General features: G+C 41.6%; 1 protein-coding gene across 1 annotated transcript in view; it reads right to left on the bottom strand.

Annotated features, from left to right (window-relative positions):
- LOC143284853 (uncharacterized) overlaps positions 1 to 15,304 on the bottom strand; it is a 50,150-nt gene that overhangs the window by 4,828 nt on the left and 30,018 nt on the right. The window contains exons 19-20 of the mRNA XM_076591955.1: positions 1,374 to 1,610; positions 663 to 937 (exon numbers count right to left, since the gene is read on the bottom strand). Coding sequence (XP_076448070.1) covers positions 663 to 937; positions 1,374 to 1,610 — 512 coding nt within the window. The remainder of the gene's footprint in view (positions 1 to 662; positions 938 to 1,373; positions 1,611 to 15,304) is intronic.

The raw sequence follows: 15,304 nt of genomic DNA, 5'->3' as shown, positions 1-15,304 counted from the left end.
CAGTGTCAGTAGCTCAAGGAGGCGTCACTGCGTTCGGACAAATCCATATACGCTACACATCATCTGCCAAGCAGATGCCTGACCAGCGGCGTAGCCCAACGCGCTTAGTCAGGCCTTAAGGAAAAAAAAAGGTTGATAAATAATAGATAAGCGTACATAAATAAGTAAATAAATACATAAATAGATAAATAAATAAATAATGATTATAATATGAAAAAAGGTAGTAATAATAATAATAAATAAATAAATAAATAGGAGTCAGTGCAGTGTTGCCTCCTAGTTTGAGAGTCATAGTCCTTCACAAAAGACTAAGTTGTAACTGGATTATGATTGAAGTGGAGAAACCATTGATCAATACAGCTCTCACTTCGCTGTTGGCTCAACTGTAAGCTTATGCCAGTTTGTGATATAAGCTGAGCGTTGGATACTTTACTGTAGTGTATAAAATTGTAGTGTTGTGTTGTGTTTTTATTGTGTTGTATTGGATTACGTTGTAGTGTGTTGTGTTTTATTGTGTTGTGCTGCCTCTAATGGTCAACTAGCCCCCGCTAGGTTGCAGCACAAAGATCCAGAGCAAATCCTGCCTCCTCCTCATACTCCTTCACAAAAAAAACGTAAGCTGTGGATGACATATCCACCGCAGCGGAGAAGCCGCTACACACCTGGAGTACTTCTGAAGCCGGTCTCGTGTCTCGGGCCGGAGTCCCCCCGTGTTCATTTTGCCCTCCATCAGGTCACGCGCCTGCTTGCGCATGAGCAGCGAGGACTTCCGGCTGAGCGGGTAGCCCAGTGGGTTCATGTCTCGCTGGGTGGAGGGGGGTCGGGTGCGCGGTGGGAGGGTGTACTTCTGGTCGGACATGTCCAGCGGGTTGTCGACGATGTTGTCGTGCATGGAGAGGAAGAGCGGGATGTAGCACATGTAGTCCAGGAAGGAGATCTGGGTGGGGGTGTGGAGGAGAGGAAAGGAAAGGAAATGAAGAGCGTAAAGTCCGGTGATACATTTTGTTCTGATCTCACACAGACACACACGCACGTACACACACACACACACACACACACACACACATGCATGCACGCACGCACACGAGGGCAGGATGTAAAAAATTTTTTTTTTTAAAGCTGTGTAAGCTGGCTTTATTCTTTTACCCCCAATAAAGATGATTTTGACTTGACTTCACACACACACACACACACGAATGTACCCCCCCCCCCCCCACCCCCCCAACACACACAACACAGACAGCCCCCCTCCTCACCAACCCACAAACACACCTCCCCCTCCTCATCCTCCCCCAATCCCCTCATCACCCCCCCCCCCCCCCAAGCCCCCTTCCCCCCGCCCCACCCACCCACAACAACCACTGCGTACTGACCTCTCCAAAGTTGTTGACCTCCATCTTCTCCATGATGTACTGCTGCTGCATCCAGTTGAGGCCCCCGGCGATCAGCTCGATCTTCAGGGAGTCCGCCTTGATGTAGTTGCCGTCGCGGTCACTGCGGCGGTTGTGGTAGAACATGTTCATGTAAAGGTCCAGCTTTCGTTCAATGTCCGCCAGGTTGCACATCTCCAGCAGGTGCTTGCTCAAAGGACTGAGAGGGAAATTTAGGTGCTAGAATATTCAGCAGGTGTTTTCTCAAAGAACTGTGACGGAAATTAGGTGTATTTAGGTATCAGAAGACCGAGCTTGAACAGGTGTTTGCTCAAAGGACTGAGAGAGAAATTTAGGTGTTCAGAGGCATAGCTTTAACAGGTGCTTGCTCAAAGGACTGACAGAGAAATTTAGGTGTATTTAGGTGTTAGAAGACAGAGCTTCAGCAGGTGTTTACTCAAAGGACTGACAGAGAAATGTAGGTGTATTTAGGTGTTCAGAGACACAGCTTTGACAAGTACTTGCTCAAAGGACCAACAGAGAAATTTAGGTGTTCGGAGATATAGCTTTGACAGGTACATGCTCAAAGGATTAACACAGAAATTAAGGTGTTAGAAGACATAGCTTTAACAGGTGCTTGCTCAAAGGACCGAGAGGGAAATCTGATGTATTTAGATGTTAAAAGTATAGCTTTAATAGCTTTAACAGGTGTTTTCTCAAAGAACTGTGACAAAAATTTAGGTGTATTTAGGTGTTAGAAGACAGAACTTTAACAGGTGTTTACTCAAGGACTGACAGAGAAATTTAGGTGTTCAGAGATACAGCTTTAACAGGTGCTTGTTCGAAGGACTGACAGAGAAATTTAGGTGTTAGAAGACAGAGCTTCAGCAGGTGCTTGCTCAAAGGACTTTGACGGAAATTTAGGTGTATTTAGGTGTTAGAAGCCCGACAGAGCTTTAACAGGTGTTTGCTCAAAGGACTGGGAGGGAAATTTGGTGTATTTAGGTGTTAGAAGTATAGCTTTAACATGTGTTGCTTAAAGGACTGTGAGAAGTATAGCTTTAACATGTGTTTGCTTAAAGGACTGTGAGGGAAATTAGGTGTATTTAGGTGTTAGAAGTATAGCTTTAACAGGTGTTTGCTTAAAGGACTGTGAGGGAAATTTTGGTGTATTTGTTGTGTCAGAAGACAGAGATTTAACAGGTGTTTGCCAAAAGACTGAGACAGAATGTATGTAGGTGTCAGAAGACAGAGATTAACAGGTGCTTGTTCAAAGGACTGTGACAGAAATCTAGGTGTATTAAGGTGCTAGAAGATAAAGCTTCAATACAGAATACAGTTTGTGCACATAAGTGTTATAAGACATGGCTTTAACAGGTGTTTTCTCAAACGACTGAGACGGAAATTAAGTGTATGGGAAGACATAACTTCAACAGGTGCTTGTTCAAAGTACTGAGACGGAAATTAAGTGTTGGAGATGGTTTCGTTTCAACAGATGCTTGCTCAAGGGACTGAGAGAGAAATACAGAATACAGTGTGTGTACTTAACAGGTGTTTGCTCAAACAGTTGCACCCTACTCAATCTTACAAATCTCAAAAATGGTTTAGTGTCTATATCCAGGTACGACAACTGATTGTTCAGCATGTGCAAACGTAAAATAAAACGGAAAAAGCTAAAACAGAAAGTTACGAGTGATTAAAAAACTGATTAAAAAAGGGGGTAGAGGAGTGCAGGGAAGATGGTGGGGGGGGCCACATATGAACTGCAACGGAAACTGGGTTGGAGATACGACAGTGTGGATTATGTGAATGTTGGATGACTTTACACCATCATTGCAAAAAAATTTTTAAAAATAAATAATTTCATCAACACAATACATAATTATATTTTTTATTTGTTAGTAGATACTTTATAACTTATTTTTTTTTTTTCTAGGCTGCAGGGTTGGAGCTGTTAGGTTTCTGCTTGGCAGATTGGTTTAGCTTAATGGATTTGCAAGCAGTGAGTCCATTACCACTGAAAGAAAGAAAACAAGGTACATCAAAAATACACCACCAGAAACCACACATGAAAAGAAAGGCTTGATCACACTTGGTATCCTGACAAAGGGATGAAGAATCAGTTAAAACGCATCCTCCTGAAGGATAAACAACCGACACAACACACAACAGCATATAATTCGGGGAAAAAACAGTAATTACAGAAACAGCAGACAAAAGAATGTGAAGGACGCAACAGGGGGTGGGGGGGGGGGGGGGGGGGGGGGGGGGGGGGGGGGGGGGGGGGGGTCCCAGCAGAAAGGGGGGGGTGGGGAAGAGGCAGACAGGATAAAGGAATAGGCCAGCTGAGCAGACAGAAACGACGACTGAGAGATGAGAGAGAGAAGACAAAGACAGAGGAATGAGAGAGAGAGACGACAGACAGAGAGAGAATGAGAGAGCCAGACAGCAGACAGCAGAGAATGAGAGGAACAGACAGACAGAAGAGAGAAAATGAGAAGACCGGACAGACAAAGGGAGAAGGATGAGAGAGACCAGACAACAGACAGAGGGAATGAGAGAGACGAGAAGAAGACAGACAGAATGAGAGAACAGACAGACAGACAGACAGGGAAATGAGAGGACCGACAGACAGAAGAAAGAGAATGGGGAGAGGACCAGACAGACAGGAGAGAGATGAGAGAGACCCAGACAGACAGACAACAGAGAATGAGAGAGACCAGAAGACAGAAGAAGGAATGAGAGAGACCGAAACAGACAGACAGAGAAGATGAGAGTCCGAAAGACAGAGAAGAAGAATGAGAGAACCAGACAGACACAGGAAATGAGAGAGACCGCAGACAGACGAGAAAGAAGAGAGAGACGAGAGCCCAGCAGAGAATGGAGAGCCAGACAGACAGACAGACAGAGAATGAGAGAGACCGAGACAGACAGACAGAGAGAGAATGAGAGAGACCCAGACAGACAGACAGACAGACAGAGAATGAGAGAGACCCAGACAGACAGACAGACAGAGAGAGAATGAGAGAGACCGAGACAGACAGACAGAGAGAGAATGAGAGAGACCGAGACAGACAGACAGAGAGAGAATGAGAGAGACCGAGACAGACAGACAGACAGATAATGAGAGAGACACAGACAGACAGACAGACAGAGAGAGAATGAGAGAGACCGAGACAGACAGACAGAGAGAGAGAATGAGAGAGACCCAGACAGACAGACAGACAGAGAGAGAGAATGAGAGAGACCCAGACAGACAGAACAGAGAGAGAATGAGAGAGACCGAGACAGACAGAGAGAGAATGAGAGAGACCCAGACAGACAGACAGACAGAGAGAGAATGAGAGAGACCGAGACAGACAGACAGAGAGAGAGAATGAGAGAGACCGAGACAGACAGACAGAGAGAGAATGAGAGAGACCGAGAACAGACAGACCAGAGAGAGAATGAGAGGAGACCGGAGACAGACAGACAGACAGATAATGAGAGAGACACAGACCAGACAGACAGACAGTGAGAGACCGAGACAGACAGACAGAGAGAGAGAAGAGAGAGACCGGACAGACAAGAGAGGAGAGAGAATGAAGAAAACCCAGAAGACAGAAAGAGAGAGAATGAGGAGACCCAGACAGACGGGGAGAGAGAGGAGAGAAGAAATAGAGAGGCCGGGGACAGACAGACAGAAGAAAATAGAAGGAAAGAAGAAGACGAAGAAAATGAAGAGACCCAGACAGAAAGGGGGGAAGGACAGAAGAAATGAGAGAGCCCCAGACAGACAGAGAGAGAGAATGAGAGAGACAGACGGGACAGGACAGACAGAGAGAGAGAGAGACCAGAAAAAAAAAAAAAAAAAAAAAAAAAAAAAAAAAAAAAAAAAAAAAAAAAAAAAAAAAAAAAAAAAAAAAAAAAAAAAAAAAAAAAAAAAAAAAAAAAAAAAAAAAAAAAAAAAAAAAAAAAAAAAAAAAAAAAAAAAAAAAAAAAAAAAAAAAAAAAAAAAAAAAAAAAAAAAAAAAAAAAAAAAAAAAAAAAAAAAAAAAAAAAAAAAAAAAAAAAAAAAAAAAAAAAAAAAAAAAAAAAAAAAAAAAAAAAAAAAAAAAAAAAAAAAAAAAAAAAAAAAAAAAAAAAAAAAAAAAAAAAAAAAAAAAAAAAAAAAAAAAAAAAAAAAAAAAAAAAAAAAAAAAAAAAAAAAAAAAAAAAAAAAAAAAAAAAAAAAAAAAAAAAAAAAAAAAAAAAAAAAAAAAAAAAAAAAAAAAAAAAAAAAAAAAAAAAAAAAAAAAAAAAAAAAAAAAAAAAAAAAAAAAAAAAAAAAAAAAAAAAAAAAAAAAAAAAAAAAAAAAAAAAAAAAAAAAAAAAAAAAAAAAAAAAAAAAAAAAAAAAAAAAAAAAAAAAAAAAAAAAAAAAAAAAAAAAAAAAAAAAAAAAAAAAAAAAAAAAAAAAAAAAAAAAAAAAAAAAAAAAAAAAAAAAAAAAAAAAAAAAAAAAAAAAAAAAAAAAAAAAAAAAAAAAAAAAAAAAAAAAAAAAAAAAAAAAAAAAAAAAAAAAAAAAAAAAAAAAAAAAAAAAAAAAAAAAAAAAAAAAAAAAAAAAAAAAAAAAAAAAAAAAAAAAAAAAAAAAAAAAAAAAAAAAAAAAAAAAAAAAAAAAAAAAAAAAAAAAAAAAAAAAAAAAAAAAAAAAAAAAAAAAAAAAAAAAAAAAAAAAAAAAAAAAAAAAAAAAAAAAAAAAAAAAAAAAAAAAAAAAAAAAAAAAAAAAAAAAAAAAAAAAAAAAAAAAAAAAAAAAAAAAAAAAAAAAAAAAAAAAAAAAAAAAAAAAAAAAAAAAAAAAAAAAAAAAAAAAAAAAAAAAAAAAAAAAAAAAAAAAAAAAAAAAAAAAAAAAAAAAAAAAAAAAAAAAAAAAAAAAAAAAAAAAAAAAAAAAAAAAAAAAAAAAAAAAAAAAAAAAAAAAAAAAAAAAAAAAAAAAAAAAAAAAAAAAAAAAAAAAAAAAAAAAAAAAAAAAAAAAAAAAAAAAAAAAAAAAAAAAAAAAAAAAAAAAAAAAAAAAAAAAAAAAAAAAAAAAAAAAAAAAAAAAAAAAAAAAAAAAAAAAAAAAAAAAAAAAAAAAAAAAAAAAAAAAAAAAAAAAAAAAAAAAAAAAAAAAAAAAAAAAAAAAAAAAAAAAAAAAAAAAAAAAAAAAAAAAAAAAAAAAAAAAAAAAAAAAAAAAAAAAAAAAAAAAAAAAAAAAAAAAAAAAAAAAAAAAAAAAAAAAAAAAAAAAAAAAAAAAAAAAAAAAAAAAAAAAAAAAAAAAAAAAAAAAAAAAAAAAAAAAAAAAAAAAAAAAAAAAAAAAAAAAAAAAAAAAAAAAAAAAAAAAAAAAAAAAAAAAAAAAAAAAAAAAAAAAAAAAAAAAAAAAAAAAAAAAAAAAAAAAAAAAAAAAAAAAAAAAAAAAAAAAAAAAAAAAAAAAAAAAAAAAAAAAAAAAAAAAAAAAAAAAAAAAAAAAAAAAAAAAAAAAAAAAAAAAAAAAAAAAAAAAAAAAAAAAAAAAAAAAAAAAAAAAAAAAAAAAAAAAAAAAAAAAAAAAAAAAAAAAAAAAAAAAAAAAAAAAAAAAAAAAAAAAAAAAAAAAAAAAAAAAAAAAAAAAAAAAAAAAAAAAAAAAAAAAAAAAAAAAAAAAAAAAAAAAAAAAAAAAAAAAAAAAAAAAAAAAAAAAAAAAAAAAAAAAAAAAAAAAAAAAAAAAAAAAAAAAAAAAAAAAAAAAAAAAAAAAAAAAAAAAAAAAAAAAAAAAAAAAAAAAAAAAAAAAAAAAAAAAAAAAAAAAAAAAAAAAAAAAAAAAAAAAAAAAAAAAAAAAAAAAAAAAAAAAAAAAAAAAAAAAAAAAAAAAAAAAAAAAAAAAAAAAAAAAAAAAAAAAAAAAAAAAAAAAAAAAAAAAAAAAAAAAAAAAAAAAAAAAAAAAAAAAAAAAAAAAAAAAAAAAAAAAAAAAAAAAAAAAAAAAAAAAAAAAAAAAAAAAAAAAAAAAAAAAAAAAAAAAAAAAAAAAAAAAAAAAAAAAAAAAAAAAAAAAAAAAAAAAAAAAAAAAAAAAAAAAAAAAAAAAAAAAAAAAAAAAAAAAAAAAAAAAAAAAAAAAAAAAAAAAAAAAAAAAAAAAAAAAAAAAAAAAAAAAAAAAAAAAAAAAAAAAAAAAAAAAAAAAAAAAAAAAAAAAAAAAAAAAAAAAAAAAAAAAAAAAAAAAAAAAAAAAAAAAAAAAAAAAAAAAAAAAAAAAAAAAAAAAAAAAAAAAAAAAAAAAAAAAAAAAAAAAAAAAAAAAAAAAAAAAAAAAAAAAAAAAAAAAAAAAAAAAAAAAAAAAAAAAAAAAAAAAAAAAAAAAAAAAAAAAAAAAAAAAAAAAAAAAAAAAAAAAAAAAAAAAAAAAAAAAAAAAAAAAAAAAAAAAAAAAAAAAAAAAAAAAAAAAAAAAAAAAAAAAAAAAAAAAAAAAAAAAAAAAAAAAAAAAAAAAAAAAAAAAAAAAAAAAAAAAAAAAAAAAAAAAAAAAAAAAAAAAAAAAAAAAAAAAAAAAAAAAAAAAAAAAAAAAAAAAAAAAAAAAAAAAAAAAAAAAAAAAAAAAAAAAAAAAAAAAAAAAAAAAAAAAAAAAAAAAAAAAAAAAAAAAAAAAAAAAAAAAAAAAAAAAAAAAAAAAAAAAAAAAAAAAAAAAAAAAAAAAAAAAAAAAAAAAAAAAAAAAAAAAAAAAAAAAAAAAAAAAAAAAAAAAAAAAAAAAAAAAAAAAAAAAAAAAAAAAAAAAAAAAAAAAAAAAAAAAAAAAAAAAAAAAAAAAAAAAAAAAAAAAAAAAAAAAAAAAAAAAAAAAAAAAAAAAAAAAAAAAAAAAAAAAAAAAAAAAAAAAAAAAAAAAAAAAAAAAAAAAAAAAAAAAAAAAAAAAAAAAAAAAAAAAAAAAAAAAAAAAAAAAAAAAAAAAAAAAAAAAAAAAAAAAAAAAAAAAAAAAAAAAAAAAAAAAAAAAAAAAAAAAAAAAAAAAAAAAAAAAAAAAAAAAAAAAAAAAAAAAAAAAAAAAAAAAAAAAAAAAAAAAAAAAAAAAAAAAAAAAAAAAAAAAAAAAAAAAAAAAAAAAAAAAAAAAAAAAAAAAAAAAAAAAAAAAAAAAAAAAAAAAAAAAAAAAAAAAAAAAAAAAAAAAAAAAAAAAAAAAAAAAAAAAAAAAAAAAAAAAAAAAAAAAAAAAAAAAAAAAAAAAAAAAAAAAAAAAAAAAAAAAAAAAAAAAAAAAAAAAAAAAAAAAAAAAAAAAAAAAAAAAAAAAAAAAAAAAAAAAAAAAAAAAAAAAAAAAAAAAAAAAAAAAAAAAAAAAAAAAAAAAAAAAAAAAAAAAAAAAAAAAAAAAAAAAAAAAAAAAAAAAAAAAAAAAAAAAAAAAAAAAAAAAAAAAAAAAAAAAAAAAAAAAAAAAAAAAAAAAAAAAAAAAAAAAAAAAAAAAAAAAAAAAAAAAAAAAAAAAAAAAAAAAAAAAAAAAAAAAAAAAAAAAAAAAAAAAAAAAAAAAAAAAAAAAAAAAAAAAAAAAAAAAAAAAAAAAAAAAAAAAAAAAAAAAAAAAAAAAAAAAAAAAAAAAAAAAAAAAAAAAAAAAAAAAAAAAAAAAAAAAAAAAAAAAAAAAAAAAAAAAAAAAAAAAAAAAAAAAAAAAAAAAAAAAAAAAAAAAAAAAAAAAAAAAAAAAAAAAAAAAAAAAAAAAAAAAAAAAAAAAAAAAAAAAAAAAAAAAAAAAAAAAAAAAAAAAAAAAAAAAAAAAAAAAAAAAAAAAAAAAAAAAAAAAAAAAAAAAAAAAAAAAAAAAAAAAAAAAAAAAAAAAAAAAAAAAAAAAAAAAAAAAAAAAAAAAAAAAAAAAAAAAAAAAAAAAAAAAAAAAAAAAAAAAAAAAAAAAAAAAAAAAAAAAAAAAAAAAAAAAAAAAAAAAAAAAAAAAAAAAAAAAAAAAAAAAAAAAAAAAAAAAAAAAAAAAAAAAAAAAAAAAAAAAAAAAAAAAAAAAAAAAAAAAAAAAAAAAAAAAAAAAAAAAAAAAAAAAAAAAAAAAAAAAAAAAAAAAAAAAAAAAAAAAAAAAAAAAAAAAAAAAAAAAAAAAAAAAAAAAAAAAAAAAAAAAAAAAAAAAAAAAAAAAAAAAAAAAAAAAAAAAAAAAAAAAAAAAAAAAAAAAAAAAAAAAAAAAAAAAAAAAAAAAAAAAAAAAAAAAAAAAAAAAAAAAAAAAAAAAAAAAAAAAAAAAAAAAAAAAAAAAAAAAAAAAAAAAAAAAAAAAAAAAAAAAAAAAAAAAAAAAAAAAAAAAAAAAAAAAAAAAAAAAAAAAAAAAAAAAAAAAAAAAAAAAAAAAAAAAAAAAAAAAAAAAAAAAAAAAAAAAAAAAAAAAAAAAAAAAAAAAAAAAAAAAAAAAAAAAAAAAAAAAAAAAAAAAAAAAAAAAAAAAAAAAAAAAAAAAAAAAAAAAAAAAAAAAAAAAAAAAAAAAAAAAAAAAAAAAAAAAAAAAAAAAAAAAAAAAAAAAAAAAAAAAAAAAAAAAAAAAAAAAAAAAAAAAAAAAAAAAAAAAAAAAAAAAAAAAAAAAAAAAAAAAAAAAAAAAAAAAAAAAAAAAAAAAAAAAAAAAAAAAAAAAAAAAAAAAAAAAAAAAAAAAAAAAAAAAAAAAAAAAAAAAAAAAAAAAAAAAAAAAAAAAAAAAAAAAAAAAAAAAAAAAAAAAAAAAAAAAAAAAAAAAAAAAAAAAAAAAAAAAAAAAAAAAAAAAAAAAAAAAAAAAAAAAAAAAAAAAAAAAAAAAAAAAAAAAAAAAAAAAAAAAAAAAAAAAAAAAAAAAAAAAAAAAAAAAAAAAAAAAAAAAAAAAAAAAAAAAAAAAAAAAAAAAAAAAAAAAAAAAAAAAAAAAAAAAAAAAAAAAAAAAAAAAAAAAAAAAAAAAAAAAAAAAAAAAAAAAAAAAAAAAAAAAAAAAAAAAAAAAAAAAAAAAAAAAAAAAAAAAAAAAAAAAAAAAAAAAAAAAAAAAAAAAAAAAAAAAAAAAAAAAAAAAAAAAAAAAAAAAAAAAAAAAAAAAAAAAAAAAAAAAAAAAAAAAAAAAAAAAAAAAAAAAAAAAAAAAAAAAAAAAAAAAAAAAAAAAAAAAAAAAAAAAAAAAAAAAAAAAAAAAAAAAAAAAAAAAAAAAAAAAAAAAAAAAAAAAAAAAAAAAAAAAAAAAAAAAAAAAAAAAAAAAAAAAAAAAAAAAAAAAAAAAAAAAAAAAAAAAAAAAAAAAAAAAAAAAAAAAAAAAAAAAAAAAAAAAAAAAAAAAAAAAAAAAAAAAAAAAAAAAAAAAAAAAAAAAAAAAAAAAAAAAAAAAAAAAAAAAAAAAAAAAAAAAAAAAAAAAAAAAAAAAAAAAAAAAAAAAAAAAAAAAAAAAAAAAAAAAAAAAAAAAAAAAAAAAAAAAAAAAAAAAAAAAAAAAAAAAAAAAAAAAAAAAAAAAAAAAAAAAAAAAAAAAAAAAAAAAAAAAAAAAAAAAAAAAAAAAAAAAAAAAAAAAAAAAAAAAAAAAAAAAAAAAAAAAAAAAAAAAAAAAAAAAAAAAAAAAAAAAAAAAAAAAAAAAAAAAAAAAAAAAAAAAAAAAAAAAAAAAAAAAAAAAAAAAAAAAAAAAAAAAAAAAAAAAAAAAAAAAAAAAAAAAAAAAAAAAAAAAAAAAAAAAAAAAAAAAAAAAAAAAAAAAAAAAAAAAAAAAAAAAAAAAAAAAAAAAAAAAAAAAAAAAAAAAAAAAAAAAAAAAAAAAAAAAAAAAAAAAAAAAAAAAAAAAAAAAAAAAAAAAAAAAAAAAAAAAAAAAAAAAAAAAAAAAAAAAAAAAAAAAAAAAAAAAAAAAAAAAAAAAAAAAAAAAAAAAAAAAAAAAAAAAAAAAAAAAAAAAAAAAAAAAAAAAAAAAAAAAAAAAAAAAAAAAAAAAAAAAAAAAAAAAAAAAAAAAAAAAAAAAAAAAAAAAAAAAAAAAAAAAAAAAAAAAAAAGGGGGGGGGGGGGGGGGGGGGGGGGGGGGGGGGGGGGGGGGGGGGGGGGGGGGGGGGGGGGGGGGGGGGGGGGGGGGGGGGGGGGGGGGGGGGGGGGGGGGGGGGGGGGGGGGGGGGGGGGGGGGGGGGGGGGGGGGGGGGGGGGGGGGGGGGGGGGGGGGGGGGGGGGGGGGGGGGGGGGGGGGGGGGGGGGGGGGGGGGGGGGGGGGGGGGGGGGGGGGGGGGGGGGGGGGGGGGGGGGGGGGGGGGGGGGGGGGGGGGGGGGGGGGGGGGGGGGGGGGGGGGGGGGGGGGGGGGGGGGGGGGGGGGGGGGGGGGGGGGGGGGGGGGGGGGGGGGGGGGGGGGGGGGGGGGGGGGGGGGGGGGGGGGGGGGGGGGGGGGGGGGGGGGGGGGGGGGGGGGGGGGGGGGGGGGGGGGGGGGGGGGGGGGGGGGGGGGGGGGGGGGGGGGGGGGGGGGGGGGGGGGGGGGGGGGGGGGGGGGGGGGGGGGGGGGGGGGGGGGGGGGGGGGGGGGGGGGGGGGGGGGGGGGGGGGGGGGGGGGGGGGGGGGGGGGGGGGGGGGGGGGGGGGGGGGGGGGGGGGGGGGGGGGGGGGGGGGGGGGGGGGGGGGGGGGGGGGGGGGGGGGGGGGGGGGGGGGGGGGGGGGGGGGGGGGGGGGGGGGGGGGGGGGGGGGGGGGGGGGGGGGGGGGGGGGGGGGGGGGGGGGGGGGGGGGGGGGGGGGGGGGGGGGGGGGGGGGGGGGGGGGGGGGGGGGGGGGGGGGGGGGGGGGGGGGGGGGGGGGGGGGGGGGGGGGGGGGGGGGGGGGGGGGGGGGGGGGGGGGGGGGGGGGGGGGGGGGGGGGGGGGGGGGGGGGGGGGGGGGGGGGGGGGGGGGGGGGGGGGGGGGGGGGGGGGGGGGGGGGGGGGGGGGGGGGGGGGGGGGGGGGGGGGGGGGGGGGGGGGGGGGGGGGGGGGGGGGGGGGGGGGGGGGGGGGGGGGGGGGGGGGGGGGGGGGGGGGGGGGGGGGGGGGGGGGGGGGGGGGGGGGGGGGGGGGGGGGGGGGGGGGGGGGGGGGGGGGGGGGGGGGGGGGGGGGGGGGGGGGGGGGGGGGGGGGGGGGGGGGGGGGGGGGGGGGGGGGGGGGGGGGGGGGGGGGGGGGGGGGGGGGGGGGGGGGGGGGGGGGGGGGGGGGGGGGGGGGGGGGGGGGGGGGGGGGGGGGGGGGGGGGGGGGGGGGGGGGGGGGGGGGGGGGGGGGGGGGGGGGGGGGGGGGGGGGGGGGGGGGGGGGGGGGGGGGGGGGGGGGGGGGGGGGGGGGGGGGGGGGGGGGGGGGGGGGGGGGGGGGGGGGGGGGGGGGGGGGGGGGGGGGGGGGGGGGGGGGGGGGGGGGGGGGGGGGGGGGGGGGGGGGGGGGGGGGGGGGGGGGGGGGGGGGGGGGGGGGGGGGGGGGGGGGGGGGGGGGGGGGGGGGGGGGGGGGGGGGGGGGGGGGGGGGGGGGGGGGGGGGGGGGGGGGGGGGGGGGGGGGGGGGGGGGGGGGGGGGGGGGGGGGGGGGGGGGGGGGGGGGGGGGGGGGGGGGGGGGGGGGGGGGGGGGGGGGGGGGGGGGGGGGGGGGGGGGGGGGGGGGGGGGGGGGGGGGGGGGGGGGGGGGGGGGGGGGGGGGGGGGGGGGGGGGGGGGGGGGGGGGGGGGGGGGGGGGGGGGGGGGGGGGGGGGGGGGGGGGGGGGGGGGGGGGGGGGGGGGGGGGGGGGGGGGGGGGGGGGGGGGGGGGGGGGGGGGGGGGGGGGGGGGGGGGGGGGGGGGGGGGGGGGGGGGGGGGGGGGGGGGGGGGGGGGGGGGGGGGGGGGGGGGGGGGGGGGGGGGGGGGGGGGGGGGGGGGGGGGGGGGGGGGGGGGGGGGGGGGGGGGGGGGGGGGGGGGGGGGGGGGGGGGGGGGGGGGGGGGGGGGGGGGGGGGGGGGGGGGGGGGGGGGGGGGGGGGGGGGGGGGGGGGGGGGGGGGGGGGGGGGGGGGGGGGGGGGGGGGGGGGGGGGGGGGGGGGGGGGGGGGGGGGGGGGGGGGGGGGGGGGGGGGGGGGGGGGGGGGGGGGGGGGGGGGGGGGGGGGGGGGGGGGGGGGGGGGGGGGGGGGGGGGGGGGGGGGGGGGGGGGGGGGGGGGGGGGGGGGGGGGGGGGGGGGGGGGGGGGGGGGGGGGGGGGGGGGGGGGGGGGGGGGGGGGGGGGGGGGGGGGGGGGGGGGGGGGGGGGGGGGGGGGGGGGGGGGGGGGGGGGGGGGGGGGGGGGGGGGGGGGGGGGGGGGGGGGGGGGGGGGGGGGGGGGGGGGGGGGGGGGGGGGGGGGGGGGGGGGGGGGGGGGGGGGGGGGGGGGGGGGGGGGGGGGGGGGGGGGGGGGGGGGGGGGGGGGGGGGGGGGGGGGGGGGGGGGGGGGGGGGGGGGGGGGGGGGGGGGGGGGGGGGGGGGGGGGGGGGGGGGGGGGGGGGGGGGGGGGGGGGGGGGGGGGGGGGGGGGGGGGGGGGGGGGGGGGGGGGGGGGGGGGGGGGGGGGGGGGGGGGGGGGGGGGGGGGGGGGGGGGGGGGGGGGGGGGGGGGGGGGGGGGGGGGGGGGGGGGGGGGGGGGGGGGGGGGGGGGGGGGGGGGGGGGGGGGGGGGGGGGGGGGGGGGGGGGGGGGGGGGGGGGGGGGGGGGGGGGGGGGGGGGGGGGGGGGGGGGGGGGGGGGGGGGGGGGGGGGGGGGGGGGGGGGGGGGGGGGGGGGGGGGGGGGGGGGGGGGGGGGGGGGGGGGGGGGGGGGGGGGGGGGGGGGGGGGGGGGGGGGGGGGGGGGGGGGGGGGGGGGGGGGGGGGGGGGGGGGGGGGGGGGGGGGGGGGGGGGGGGGGGGGGGGGGGGGGGGGGGGGGGGGGGGGGGGGGGGGGGGGGGGGGGGGGGGGGGGGGGGGGGGGGGGGGGGGGGGGGGGGGGGGGGGGGGGGGGGGGGGGGGGGGGGGGGGGGGGGGGGGGGGGGGGGGGGGGGGGGGGGGGGGGGGGGGGGGGGGGGGGGGGGGGGGGGGGGGGGGGGGGGGGGGGGGGGGGGGGGGGGGGGGGGGGGGGGGGGGGGGGGGGGGGGGGGGGGGGGGGGGGGGGGGGGGGGGGGGGGGGGGGGGGGGGGGGGGGGGGGGGGGGGGGGGGGGGGGGGGGGGGGGGGGGGGGGGGGGGGGGGGGGGGGGGGGGGGGGGGGGGGGGGGGGGGGGGGGGGGGGGGGGGGGGGGGGGGGGGGGGGGGGGGGGGGGGGGGGGGGGGGGGGGGGGGGGGGGGGGGGGGGGGGGGGGGGGGGGGGGGGGGGGGGGGGGGGGGGGGGGGGGGGGGGGGGGGGGGGGGGGGGGGGGGGGGGGGGGGGGGGGGGGGGGGGGGGGGGGGGGGGGGGGGGGGGGGGGGGGGGGGGGGGGGGGGGGGGGGGGGGGGGGGGGGGGGGGGGGGGGGGGGGGGGGGGGGGGGGGGGGGGGGGGGGGGGGGGGGGGGGGGGGGGGGGGGGGGGGGGGGGGGGGGGGGGGGGGGGGGGGGGGGGGGGGGGGGGGGGGGGGGGGGGGGGGGGGGGGGGGGGGGGGGGGGGGGGGGGGGGGGGGGGGGGGGGGGGGGGGGGGGGGGGGGGGGGGGGGGGGGGGGGGGGGGGGGGGGGGGGGGGGGGGGGGGGGGGGGGGGGGGGGGGGGGGGGGGGGGGGGGGGGGGGGGGGGGGGGGGGGGGGGGGGGGGGGGGGGGGGGGGGGGGGGGGGGGGGGGGGGGGGGGGGGGGGGGGGGGGGGGGGGGGGGGGGGGGGGGGGGGGGGGGGGGGGGGGGGGGGGGGGGGGGGGGGGGGGGGGGGGGGGGGGGGGGGGGGGGGGGGGGGGGGGGGGGGGGGGGGGGGGGGGGGGGGGGGGGGGGGGGGGGGGGGGGGGGGGGGGGGGGGGGGGGGGGGGGGGGGGGGGGGGGGGGGGGGGGGGGGGGGGGGGGGGGGGGGGGGGGGGGGGGGGGGGGGGGGGGGGGGGGGGGGGGGGGGGGGGGGGGGGGGGGGGGGG

Source organism: Babylonia areolata, chromosome 8 (assembly GCF_041734735.1).
Source record: "Babylonia areolata isolate BAREFJ2019XMU chromosome 8, ASM4173473v1, whole genome shotgun sequence".
Lineage (NCBI taxonomy): Eukaryota > Metazoa > Mollusca > Gastropoda > Neogastropoda > Buccinidae > Babylonia > Babylonia areolata.
The sequence above is the reverse complement of the archived record's forward strand: the minus strand, read 5'-3'. Positions and strand labels throughout refer to the sequence as shown.